The following is a 13,806-nucleotide window of genomic DNA, read 5'->3' as shown; positions in this document are numbered from 1 at the left end:
CCTCTAAATTTTTTTAGCTCATCTCCAGTGTCTAAGGGATTCAGCCAGAGTTGAGAGCAATATGTTGTACACTTTGCCTCAGTCCTGCATGTTGCAGGGCACTGGTTGCAATATGTGGGGTCTGCATTATGTTAAAAATAAAGTACATTTTTATGCAGTTCAAATTTTCACAATGGAGCACATCACCTTTCATGAAACAGATGCGGGACTCGGGGAGCTTCTTCATCAGGCGACCCATGAAGAACTCGCTGCCAAAATCCTCTGCACGAATGAAGGCGCCGTACTTCAGGAAGCCCACCTCGTATGGCGTGAACTCCACCCATTCTGCAGAGGCACAAACTGAACTTTTAAACCTCAGTCCTACCCCTACCTCCCTGCAGCAAGGGCTCTGAAATGACAAGGAAGCAGCTGCAGGACAAACCCTATCAGCAGAGTGATCAGAGACTGGCCTTCCTCAGGGTAAGGAGTTACCATTCGGCTAGTTTCAGCCGCTCACTCAGTAACGTTTTCCAAACTTGTTCATTCAGAACTTCCCAGCAAGCCTCTCCAGACAGGACATAAGTGAAGTTTATACCAAAAAGGGTCAGCCTAAGTTACCCCACATGTGGAGGTGAGGTGAGGCTTTGACTTGTGAGTACCTTGGCTGTCCTTAAGCACCTCCCCCAGATTTCTCCTGCCCCATAGAAGATGGGTTCTTCCCAGAGCCTAGGCACAAAGTCTAGAAATGGAAGAGGAAGGGAAGTTAAGGAGGAAAAGGAACTGTTTATGAATGCTAAGGTTCAGCATTGCAAGAGGTTGCAGGACATGTAGTAACTGACAATGCAGATCATTTGAACACCGAGTCCAGATACAGCCCAGTTTTGCCATCACCTTTGAACTCTGAAAGGCTGTAGTCTTCTTTGATGTTGAGGATCATGTAGATAGGTAGGGGATTCTGACCCTGATTCAATGCCTGTCGCTCATCTGAGAGTTTGTGGTTGTTTTTCTGTGAATTGACCAGAAACAGAGAAAGAGCAAACACTTTGCGGTACAATGGTCTCTCGTTCTTCCCAGTAAATGCATCCACTTTACGTGGATTATTTAAGTTCTTAAAGGGAGGAATAGAGCAAAAGAAAGCAAGGGTAGGACTCTGCTGTTAGGTGCCCAGATACTCATACTGGTAGAAGGAGACATAAGTTTTCTGCTCTACAAAATACCCCTTGGGCTGCTAATTATGTGTTGAGAGATATGTGGGACATATATCCCCTCTGTTAGCCAGCAGAAATCATGTACTGGACAATGCTGGCACACTCTCAGGCTAGCATCTGTCCCTGGAGCTTCATTTCCATACAACAGTATTCAGTAGCTGTTAGGGAAAACAGACATGCTACCCCATCACTTAATGCTTTTTCCAGCAGAAGCCCCCAAAAATCAATGCTAGAGATCTGGTATCCCTCTTGCTTCCGCAGTTTTAGCTCCTTGTCATAGTACTTCAAGCTCTCCAGGGAAAAGCAGCTTAGCTTGCACTTGGTCATATGTCTGCGGACTTCACCAATCGGTCTGGACAGATCCTTGCGTGACCAGTCAGCGCTCTGGTACAAATGTGACAAGGTCCTGGGGAAAAGAAAGGAAGGAGGTTGTCATATGCTCAAGATGCTTTCACTTTTTAGACTTGGATTTAAAGAACTAGCTGAGGTTCATTAAAAACATAATTTGGGCTCAGTTTGTTACTGAAGAGAAAAGACGTTTTGATTTAGAGGACCCACTCCAAATCACTAGTGAAACCTGAGGACTTTCAAAAAGCCCCTCTGTGCTATGTAAGCTTATGCCCAAGGCTGTGATTTGCACCAGGTTCACTCACTAGGAAAGATCTTACAGATGAAACAAATAGTGAAGGAAAATGCTCCTTTGTAAGCAGTGCCTAGGCCATACACTGCCTCAGGCAACGTGTTCCCAGTGCAACAATAAAAAAGCTGGAGTCTGAAGTAGTACACCTTCCTTTACCAAAATGAAGAGAATAAATCTCTCACACAGCAAACTGAAGAGGTGATGAATGATGTCTTTGTTCAGGATCTCCTTACCATGTTGAACCAGATGACCCAGTGATGTATGAAATAGCATCTAAGAGATCCAGCTTCTGAAGACCCAGCAGGTTGCCTAACAGAGATGTCAGTGCCCGTGTGCCACCTCCTGTTGTCATGACTGCTACAACTGGTACCTGTTTAAACAGCAACACAGCAATGGTAAGCAACAACTTAGTCTACCAGCACATGTGATTACAGCTGAGAAAATTACAGCATTTATATCCCACAAGAAATTCCAAGACTTCACCATTTCCCCAAGCAGAAGAGAAAAAGATGGAAACCTGGTATTTAGCACAGAAAAAAATTGAAAAAAAAAAAAAAAGCCTGACCATTTGCTAATTTTTACTTTTTTAATCAAAACCAATCAATTTTGATTCTAAATTGTTACATGCTGGTTTACCAAAACAGCTCAAAACTTGTTGTTTCAAGGCATTTCAATATTAAACTGCATTTTCCTTAGTGAAACATCATCTCATAAGAGCTCTGATTTGAGAACCGGCAGAGCTCATCCTCTCCTCTAAGTCAAGTATAATGACTAGATTACATGTCCTATAAAGTGCCTACAGTATATTATTGCAGTGATGAACCACAAAGCCTAATTGCATGGAAATCTAAATTGTGTTACAGGAAGACAAATTCTCCAAGAAACCCACTGAGAGAAGAGGACCCACATGACATTTCCCATACACATTTCCAGGCAATTGCATCAACCTGATTCAAATCACGCATTTCAGGCCAAAGCAAAGTATTCTGATTTGGGTTCACTTGACTACAAGGAAGCATTCTCTTGTTGTAAAATCTGAAATTAGTAGTTAGAAGTACTTCCCCTAAAAAATTCTTATACTTAAGAAACTGCTTTTTTTTACTGAAACTAGTGTGCTAATGAGAAATAACATGCTGATATGATCCGTTTGTGATCAGGGACATAATTTATAGCATCCAAAGCCATTCTGTCATATAATGCTTAATATGCTTTTGGTCCAGCTGTCCTGGACAAAGAGAAAAGCATAGGTAAAAAAAAAAAACTCTCAAAATGAAAACTTGTACATTTCTGAAGTGCCTGATCGCAGACCTTATTCCCTCCTTAAAGCACCAACCATCCCTATACCAGCATGGACGTGAACAAATACAAACCCTAATTCAGACAGATGAGAGAAAAATGTTGAATGTCTTAGTGCTGTGAGAGTGACAATACAGCTGAGATGATGAGCACCGGAGGAGAGAGTCTGTGATAAGAAACATCCTCATCAGTCAGTGTTATGCATCACTTTCATTGTTAGGTTTTCTCCCTCCAAAATCTGGTAATATAAGAATCATTATGGGGCCTTGGTGACTGAATGCTCAACTAAGAGAGTAGGACTATCCACGTCTATAATTCACAGATGAAAAAGAAATCAGGCAGGAAAAAATTGCTGATTTATGACATTCTGTTTTCTGAGCAAACATGTAGCAAGTGGGTTTGATACTACCCATGCTCTCACATTGTTTCATCTAAACATTTCTTGATGCTTTACATGGGGCACTGAATACATCAGGACTGGTTAAGGAACAATATGCAAACAGTTACAAGCATAATACATTCCTGTTACACAACACAGTCCAGTCCCTATGATGCTCCCCATACCTCGTGGTCTTGTAGGTCTCGCTCTAAGTGAAGTGCTTTTTTCAGAGCAGAAGCCACAAACTTCCTCCGTTTCTGTAGGAAATTTTTCTCTTCCATACACAGATCAAACTCCAAGCGAACATCTAAGTTTCTTGACCTCAAACAAAGTCCAGGGTTAAATAGGATGTGCACGATCATTTACAATTAAGGTCTGGACCCATGCTTACAAGTCGTAAACTCTACTGTTAGGCTTAGAAAACCTCCTATTGCAGCCCCACAAAAGCACATCACAGACAGTATAGACAACGTAGAGAAAAGGCTGAGAAAGTTATAAAGTTGTAAAATCTTACAGAAAAAAACCAGAAATGTTGTTTATTGCTACACTGATTTCCAAGGGGTGTCTAACATAAATACTGCAATCCATTTACAGATACTATAAACAGTGGAATATTTAGGATTTGTTGCCTGAAGACCTGCAGGTTTTATAAATACAAATACTTTAGATTCTTTACAATTAAGGAAAGTGAGGTATAAACACATATTTTTCTAAACTCATGGCTCCATGGATTTTGCAGCCAGGAAAGATTATTCTCCCCATCCAAACTGAACTCCTGCATAGTAGCATAACAGGAAATTTCACCCAGCACAGCTAACAACATTTACCTTCTGGACATGGGTAACTAACAGAGGGTAAATAGGGGTAAATATAAACATTGACTAAATACTTTCTCCCCAAGTTACAGAAAAAGGTAAGAAGGCAAAAGAGCTGAGCAGCATCTTTTTTTTCACAACCACAAAACCCAAAGACAGAATTTCTTACCAATCATTTGACTTTACATGTAAATTGATTGTTTCATCCTAGGGAAAAAAAACACAATATAAGCACTGGAGATGATTTTATGTCCTTTCTTTTCCTTTCAGTCATCTTTGTAACCCTTCCTTTTTTCTAAGAGCCATGTTGGAGCCACAAAACCATAACAATCTGAAAATCCATTCAAAGTTTAAAACTTCTCCAAATACACTTCATTTTCTTTAAATTGTTTTATACTAAAGGTACAAGGAACAGTTATACAGTGAAAACCAGCACCAGCTCTGCCAATGTACCCCATCTTGCCTCATCATTTGCATTTGCTCTGACCTGCATTAATCCCCAGCTAATCACAGAAATGCCTCACTCAAATGTTTGGCTGTGGTTTGTGGTTCTTCCTGGTTCATACGAAAATGTACAGGTCCATAAACCTCTCTGGTAGGAACGTAAGGGCACTAGCAGTTATATATCTAAATCCCTGATCTAGTTAACTCATGCCCATTGATCTTTGGTCCATAGCTTCATATTTATTCTAAAAAGTTGGTATCAATCACCTTTGCTACTGCTACTTTCTCCTTGAAGGGAAGTGAATCCAGAGGAATAGTGAGGGATGCATGGCAGTCTTTTTTCTCTTCACCTGAGGTACACTGAAAAATAAGTTATAATGTAGAAAAATATTTAATGTATACACCACAAAAAGCACCGCCACCAACTTATTTTTTCAAATGGGGTCACCATCCAGCAGTTTCCAAGTTGGCACCTAGTTTTTAGGTGTCATAGGGGGCACAGTGCTCTTCCAGACTAGAAGATCACAAAAGATGTTTTTTAATTCAAAATACAAATTCTTTCCATTTGCCTCAGTCAGTTATGGAAAACCATGACTTTACTGTGCTTACTCAAGCTAACAATCACACACCGAGCAGATATGAGGCTTCTCTGCTAGAGCCACATGCAGCTCTGACAGGCTATACTTGATGTAATGGAAGTGCAGGGGCTTCACAGGTTGCCGGGGAGAGCCCAGCGACAGGGTCTGGCTCTCTTCATAGGATCCCTTCACTGAAAACAAGAAGTCTTCTTCTGAAAAAAACCAAAAGATGAAAAGCATACAGAGAAGTTAATGACTATGATCTCAGAAATAGGAGATTAAATCATCATTCAGAAGTTGTAATTTTAATATATGAAACATTCAACAATGCTTAAAAGCTCCCAGCCTCTGTTTATCCAAACAGGAAACATTACAGGAAGAAAAAAAAAAAAAAAAAGAAAGAAAGGGGGAAAAAAAGAAAACAAAGTGCTTATAAAACAGCAGTAGCTCTTTTAAAAACTCAGATATACAGGCAAGTAGGGCAAAATGTAAATTATTGAGACAGAAGTACATATTTACTTATATTTTACAGCACTAATAAAATTCATTATTACTCTAATCATTGACTCTCATTTGAAAGTCCAGATTTTATAGTTAATTAGTGTAGACATACTATAATTGCTGGATCTATGATCCTGTATATACTTCTAACCACCCAATTCCTGTGCTGTAATTGTAAGAACAAAGTAGGGAAATTACCGGATAAGAAAATGACAAAAAAAAGAGAGAAATTTACAGTTTACTGTAAAATAAGATTTTTTGTTTCTCATTTAAAGTCTAACCTGAAGGTTCTTTCTTCATCTGTCTATTGTCCACCAGGACTTCCAAGCAGGAAATCTCACGAGACTGTAGCAGGGATGAACAATGAGGGAATTAAGTATACAGACATGCCATATCTGAGTCACCTCACTGCTACCCATCTCTGATCACCTGGGTCCCTGGGGTCTGGAATACTGTCCACCCTGTGTTAATTAGGCTGATAAGAGAAAGATGTTGTCGCTCTGAAGATGTGACAGGTTTAGAGTGAAAGAAAAATGACTGTGGTGCTGTGGTCCATCCACATGGATGGGGCTGGGAAGGGAGGGGAAATAATAGGGGAGGGAATGGGCATGTGCTGAGGCCTCCTGAGGGTCGGCCAAATCACAGGGCTGCCCTCACTGCCCTGCTTTGGTGAAGCTGGACAACCAAGTGCTACCTCCTCTAAATAATGTTAGGGGCAGTTGAGCAAGCAACTTCCATATCATCCCATAGAGGTGGGGAAAACAGGATGGCCATGAGAGGGTCCCAAGAGAAGTCCCCAGAGGGCCATGAGGGGGTCCCAAGAGAAGTCCCCAGAGGGAATGACACAGAGGCAGTAGGTCAATGAAAGAGCACTGCAGGCTTTGTCAAGAATCTTGCTATGCGCTTATGGTGTTGGACACGTCTCTGGCTATCCCCAAAGGCTGTGTTCACTCTTTCCTAACACATCCTCCCACAGGGAGCAGTACAACAGGATGGCTGCCAGTGTCCAACTACCCATCTCCTTCCCCTTCAGCCCTGCCTGCAGAGAGGTGTTGGGGCACCTGCCAGATTCACCATTCCCATCACAAGCACAAAAATGAACATAGAAGAGAAATAGTTGAAGATTACCACTAATACACCATTAGTGACAAGCCTTTCCGGAAGGACTGGACTGAAAGAGAGGGGAAAAAAATGCAATCAGAACTAATATGCCCTAATTGCACCCTTAAATGAACACCAAGGAATAATGCTTTCCTTCAAGGTTGCCTTGTCCAGCACAGTCTGAAATATGTCACCGATTTTTAATTTTGGGAGACATCTGAAATGTGACTTCCGTATTTTTTTAATGATATTGGTAAACAATAGTAGTAATTGGTAAACAATAAAGCACAGTGGCTGGGGTTCTTATCATCCTTCTCCCTCTTCCAGTAAACTATGGGATAAATTAGTATCCAAGATGATTCTTGGTAGACAAGGAACACAGTGTTTGAGCCAATATGCAACTAACATGATAAACACCAACTATTGCTATGATGCTGAGCATTTTAAACTATATTATACTAAATCCTAGCGTGTGTTTGACTGTTTGCTTTTGCAAAATACAGTTCTTCAGTCCCGTGTGGGTTTTACTCACATGCTCTCTGATGCAAACTCAACCTCCAGCATCTCTTGTGTCTGTAAAACATTAATTCATCATAATCATTTGAATTCATTTTCTTTCTCACTAGCTATGGTTGTCAATGATTATTCTGGGTCCTGAAACAGCTCTTAAAATCAAATTTCCCTCCTGCTCGAGGGTATGCTCAGATGAGTGAAAGCAATGGAGTTAGAGTAATTTTGGAAAGTATTCTCACTCCTTCGTTAATTATCAGTCCTCCGGCTGACTGCACTTGTCCATTTGGTGGCGAGGCAGAGTAAAATAGTCACATAAGCAATCCCCAGTGCTAAGACTGCAACACCTCTTGGCTTAAAACTGTCTAAATCCTTGTTTTTTCTGTGTAACATTATCGCAAGACTGATACTGTTGGATAACAGAGGGGATTCTCAATTCTTCTGATTGAAAGGACTAGTATAACATGGACAATACATTGGGCAGTCACCAGACAAGTTAATATAGACTGCCTGCTGATATTTCTGTAGAGCTGAATATCAATACGTATAAGAAAAGTCAATGAAACTGCATATCTATAAAAGTATCTAAATAGGACATCCACATCCCATGTTGAAGTCATTATGTACGCATTCAGGCACACCGAAATAACAAGATATTTACAGTAATTGGCCATCAATGGGTTTTAGCACCTGAGCATGGATCTTTGTGTTATATCCAGGTATACACAAAATAATTACAGGGCAGGGTATCAGTTTTTAAGTGAATACTCCAACATCTGTGCCAGAATATGCCAAACTCACAAGTGCCGGTCCCAGGAAAAGAAGTTCTAAGAGAACAAAGAGAAACTTTATGCAACGGTGATTAAGTCTTTTATCTCCAGCAAAACCTATTTGAGAAACACAAAAAAAAGGGAACTCTGGTGTCAGAAAACCCTGCTAAGAGGTTTGAGGAGCAAGTAAAAATCTTCATGATTATGTCCAAGGTAAGGAGGTAAACCTTGTCCACTTCGCTGAACAAGGTTTTGAAGGTATTTTACAGGATACATGAGGTGCAAATCAATAGGAAATAAACCCTCCCACTTACAACTGCTTTACAAGATGTTTTTTAGGAGGTAATATGAAAAATGTATTTCCTTCCTGTGGCCAAGGCAATTTTACTCCTCACCTCTGGATTTAGCTGAAAAGTCAAGCAAACAGTTTCTCCAAGCTGGATTTTGGCAACATCAAAGAGGACAGTGAAGAGGAGGTCATCTTTAGTGATTGCATTTTCATCATAGACCTTCAGCTCAAGAATGTTCTGTGAACAGAGGTACAGGATTAGGAACATCTCTATTTTGAGACCTTACGGAGGCACAGGATCATGTGCGTAGCGTGTTAAGGAAAACAGAAAGGATGGGGAGAAGTGAGGGAGCATGCACAACCTTTTCATCCACACAGAGCTGAAGAAATGTATTCTGAGCCTAAAGTAGTTCAGTTTGTTGCTGATTTTCCCCTGCAGGGTAATTTAAATGACAAAGGCTCATAGAATCATTGAATATTGGGCTCCCATATTGAAAAACAAGTTTGACCTCTAATTTGATTTGAGGTCACCACTTCTCCCTGAATTGTAGGAAACCATCCAGTGGTCAGGACTTCATTTCTATTGGTGAAAAAAAAAAAGTCCTTGGATATAATCAGTGATTAAAATACATTAAGTAAGTGCCGTGTAACTACTGCATGGTTGCCTAATTATATCCTGCAACTTATTAAATAGATCACATGGAAATAATTGCTACGGAATTGATATGGTTTTGTTCAGCTGGTGACAAAATGCACAGAAAGCAGCAGAACAAGGGCCTATTTCCATCGGATCATATCCTACACCTCTCAATCTCCTCTTCCTTCCTCTCACTGCACAGATCTCCTCCTTTCCCTCTTCTGTCACCTGCCTGTTTGGATGGGCAGGAAGGGTAACAGCCTCTGCTGTGCCTGGTTGGTAGCTGCACATCAGCTGGCTCAGAGGTGCCTCCCAGAGTGCTGAGGAAATTAACATTAACGGATGTTTTCTCAGTGGGGAAAATGGTGCATGGTCTCACACACAAACCCATGCACAAAAAAGAGTGAGCTCATGAGCTTTGTTGCCTTAAAAGTTCATAATGAGTCGTAGGAAGGTTGGTAACTAAATCTGATAGGTGATTGAATATACAAATATACTAAAAGAAAGATGATCCAGAATCCAGGTATTCGATTTTGAAATCCATCATTTCTGTAAGAAACTAGCAAGTGAGGATGGCAAGCTGTAGTGAACTTGAGTTTGCAGTTCGCTGTCAGAAGGCAGGAAGGCTGCCGCCCTTTGAGGCCGTACATAAACGTATCACGCTGTGCTTCAGACAGAAGAACAGTTCCGTTTGGGGCTGACCGGGTCAGTGGTGGGTTACCGTCCATCATACTCGCTAAGAGAAACACACCAACAAGAGGCAGAGAGCAGCAGTCACAGCAACTTGGTTTACAAGCCAGCCATAAATAGCCTGTAAAGGATTATGGAAGGTGATGGAGGCGTTACGCTTAAAAGCAATAGTTTGCAGTTTGTAGAAGGCAGGCTTACACCGAAGAGCAGATCAATTTTCCTAGCTGTGATACGGCAACAGACTGTCCTTATTTGTCTAAAATGGCTGACATTTTCTTAGTGACCGATTGATTTGCAGTCCCTCCGTTACTCCCAGCCCCCCAGGAGGGGCACGCACAGGGTGCGGGCTGGCGGGGGCAGGTGGCTCGCTGGGACGCTGCGTGGGAAGCAGCCGGGGACCGGCTCACCATTTCTGCCCGCTCCTGACAGAGGACGCGAGAGCAGCACCGCTGGGAGCCGGTGCCGAGCAGCGCCGGCCCTCGGCAGCGCTGCGCGCCGCCGGCCCCGGGCACGCGGTCCTCCCGCCGCTGGGGGCGCGCTGCCCACGGCACCAGCCCGGGCAGCCCTTCACTGACTGCGCTTTGCCCGACGTTCACCAAAACACACGCCTTGCGGTAAACACGCCCGCTCCTGGTGGGAAGCAGCCTGGCATACCCAAACAAGTTGGAATTTTCTCTTCCACAGTGACAGTGTATTATATGATTTTACCGAGCTCTGGCTCCCACGATTTAGCAAGATGAATACCTCAACAATACGCAAGACAGGTGAGGAGGGAAGAACCAGACCGGCAGAGTCTGGCTCTGCTCAGAGGGCAATGAGCAGAACGGTTGCAGTGTATGCAGAGAAACTTGTGAGAGCCTTAACTTAGTCTGATAAGCCCAGACAGCAGCGAGGCAACGGTGACAGACATGCCAGAGTGCTTTGGTTGTCCCAAATCCCCAGGACACATTTTGTGCAGCCCATACTGAAGCCACGGCGACCACCGCTGCTGTTGCCACGCACTGAACGTTACTGGTGCTAATGCCACGTGTCTTGTCTCCTGCTGCAAACTTACCGCGAAGTAAACGTAAGGTCTTCCCAAAGACTACTGCGTGAAGGACTAGTTCAAGCAGCTTCCTGTGGCCAAGATGTTTCTTTCAGCTGTTACGTGTGGTATGGCAGTTTTGAAAGACATGGCAGCCACAAACCATGGCAAGGAGCAGGTGTTCTCATGCAAGAGTTGCAGATCAGTGGGTGTTTGTTCCCATGCTGCAGTGTTTGTCCCTTGCCTTTTGCCTCCCTGATAAACCCGCAGGGCTCAGCGAAATTGTATTCACTTCAATTGTGTGCTTCACTGGTATTTTGAAAGAAGCTGGAATTTTTTCAGGTCTGCAGGGAAAGCACTGGATATAGGCCACAGAGGGGCAGATGCGATAAAGCCAAAAGCCATACCAAAGAGGAGCAAGCGGTACCATCTAACTGTGGGAAGAAGCCTGAGAACTTGTGTCATGGGCAACTTCTGCAGACAAAGGCAAGAGGGATTGTTCACTGGAGACCCTGTGGTGTAGCAACATTTTCAGCTACTCTGAATGCTCTTTCAGAGTTTATCAATGCTCAAGAGAGCTGGGGGACAGGCCTGCTGATTTGGCACCTGGCAGAAGTGCTCTTGTCCTGCTCTGCCACCAGCACTACGAAATGAAGAGTGCAAGTTATAAAGCAGAGTTTGATTGTCCCAGGTATGAAGTAAGCTTGGCTTACTTGGCCTATCACTGATCTTTATGGATTTCTGGGATTTGATGTTAATGCTGTCTTTTGGAGGGAGTAGATAGTGAGACTTGCAAATCTTCTTAAGCTCTAACATTTATCATCATGGTAAGAGCTCAGCTGGTCTTCTTTTGCAAACTTTAACATGATGTATTGTGATTTTTTTTTTATTGCAGGTTGTTCCAGATGAATAGTAAAAAAGTACAGCACTGTGATGCTTCCACTACTTAGCTCATACATGTCTTTTAAGCTGTTCAATTTACTCTGAAATTCTCACCTTCTCTTGAAAAACAGTGATTTAAAAAAAAAAAAAAAGAAAAGAAGAAAAAGTGAAAACTGATAGAATAGGATATGAATAGTTGTGAAATATCTTGGCTATCTTGTGTGCTACTCCACATCCCCTTGCCCACATCCTTGTAGTCCCTCACACACATTTCTTTTTATGGTACCCTGCATACCAATCACACAATGAGATCTCTGCCCCAAAACAAAAACAAATGCACTCTGCATCTTACTTTTACTTGGCTCTGGATCCTGAAGCAAAATGTTTCGTTCCACACTGGATCTTTGCAGTTCTTGATGGTTTTGGTCCGGACAGCCTCAGGGGAAGCAGTTGGCAAGGACAGGCTTACATAGCAATCAGTTTGACTAACTGTATTTGAAAAGATATATTGTAACTAAAAAATTAGCATAAATATCTTAGAGCATAGCCTTATAGCACGGTATAGACAGCAAGGAGATGTTGTTTCTATTGCTTTTCTTTCTTTTTTTTCTTTCTTTTTTCTTTTCTTTCTTTTTTCTTTTCTATTATTTTTATATCTATCTCTTTTCTATTACTCTTCTCTTACTACTATTCAACAGCACTCACTACTGTTTGTTCCTTCCTGCAGGTGGGAGCTCTGGTCGTTAATGGAGATTCAAAGAAGCTACTGCAATAAAGGTAACTGGAAAGAAAAAAAATACGCAGAGCTAGTTTTACTTAACAAAACCCATTATTGGTATGTGCCTTTTTTGTTGCAAATCAACAGATTTCTGTGATGGAGAAGAAAAAGGTTCTAAGAGGACCTTTTTGAAGGGTGAAATATTTATGTAACTCTTTGAGCATTTAGAGAAGGGGCTAACTTTGTTTTTTGCTTGAGAGGGGAACAGAAGAAATAAAAGAGGGTCTGGGTATGAAGGACCTTCCCCCTCTGGCCTGCTGCCTCCACATAGCTGTAGCCCGGTCCATGTAATGAGCCAACTGTCTCACCAAACAAGCAGTCACATCCCTTCCCCATCAAACAAATATGCAAAACCAGCAGTGCACTTCTTTTATCTATCTTACTGATGTAAGCTCTGAGCCTTGATAGGGAAGAAACTTCTAATATCTGAGAAAGGTGTTAATGCAACAAAAGGTTGCAGAGTTACCTACAAGTATGTCATCAAATCTTCATAACACATGGGGGCTGCTTTGGGGTGGGCTCTCAGGAAGTGCCTCCATCCCCAAGCTGGGGCAAACAGCCTCCCAGCCAGGTGAGCACAGCTATGCTGGGCACTGCCGCAGGGTGTTGACAAGTTGTCTGTTGGGAACTGGCAGAGGTTTTGGGTGAGAGGCAGGTTGAGTACTTGTATGTCTGTGCAACAAACTTTCCTTTCATGAGCTAACCTGATGTATGTAGAGTATTTGGTGGTTAGGATTCTCTCATACTGCTAAGAAGATTATTTTTTTTAGCAGGGAGTAGTGTTGGGCATCTGCTACTAAGTCTGTAACAGAGTTCATGTCTCATGGACCTGTGGTAATAAACTGAGACCCTGAAAATACAATGAAGAGTGGTGGGACTTGCTCTCTCTACACTGTCATTCACCCTTTCAAGCTCTACCATTTGGAGCAAACTGCTATCCTTCAGTCTTGTACACTGTTTGCACTGATTTTTAGACAACAGACATTTCTTTTGTCTGCTGGGCAACTACAGCTGTCTCTAATATTTCCGGCTCTAAGAACTTATTTTGTAATCACAGTAACAGGTCAGATTTGGATGTAATAACAAGCACTTTGGTACTGTGAGGTACATGCTGAGAGGCAGCATGACCAAGTGGGTAACTTGCTGGAAAAAGTCTCACGATATGTTGGCTCCAGTCTCAGCTCTACTCCAGGCTGCTAAGTCACTCTGGGCAATTGCTTACATTTAAATTTATCTTGCTTCTCTATCTGCATTTCCTCATCAATAAAACAGTGATAATGATCCT

General features: G+C 42.2%; 1 protein-coding gene across 1 annotated transcript in view; it reads right to left on the bottom strand.

Annotated features, from left to right (window-relative positions):
- Positions 1 to 13,806, bottom strand: part of LOC309405268 (cytosolic phospholipase A2 epsilon-like) — a gene marked incomplete at both ends in the record, with an annotated part of 35,723 nt that overhangs the window by 7,033 nt on the left and 14,884 nt on the right. Inside the window, 13 exons of the mRNA XM_081999999.1 lie at positions 187 to 324; positions 871 to 985; positions 1,371 to 1,593; positions 2,061 to 2,197; positions 3,688 to 3,823; positions 4,487 to 4,524; positions 5,029 to 5,121; positions 5,391 to 5,551; positions 6,122 to 6,185; positions 6,969 to 7,011; positions 7,474 to 7,514; positions 8,617 to 8,748; positions 12,096 to 12,232. Coding sequence (XP_081856125.1) covers positions 187 to 324; positions 871 to 985; positions 1,371 to 1,593; positions 2,061 to 2,197; positions 3,688 to 3,823; positions 4,487 to 4,524; positions 5,029 to 5,121; positions 5,391 to 5,551; positions 6,122 to 6,185; positions 6,969 to 7,011; positions 7,474 to 7,514; positions 8,617 to 8,748; positions 12,096 to 12,232 — 1,458 coding nt within the window. The remainder of the gene's footprint in view (positions 1 to 186; positions 325 to 870; positions 986 to 1,370; positions 1,594 to 2,060; positions 2,198 to 3,687; positions 3,824 to 4,486; positions 4,525 to 5,028; positions 5,122 to 5,390; positions 5,552 to 6,121; positions 6,186 to 6,968; positions 7,012 to 7,473; positions 7,515 to 8,616; positions 8,749 to 12,095; positions 12,233 to 13,806) is intronic.

This window comes from Phaethon aethereus (assembly GCF_964289735.1).
Source record: "Phaethon aethereus genome assembly, chromosome: 5".
Taxonomy (NCBI): domain Eukaryota; kingdom Metazoa; phylum Chordata; class Aves; order Phaethontiformes; family Phaethontidae; genus Phaethon; species Phaethon aethereus.
The sequence above is the reverse complement of the archived record's forward strand: the minus strand, read 5'-3'. Positions and strand labels throughout refer to the sequence as shown.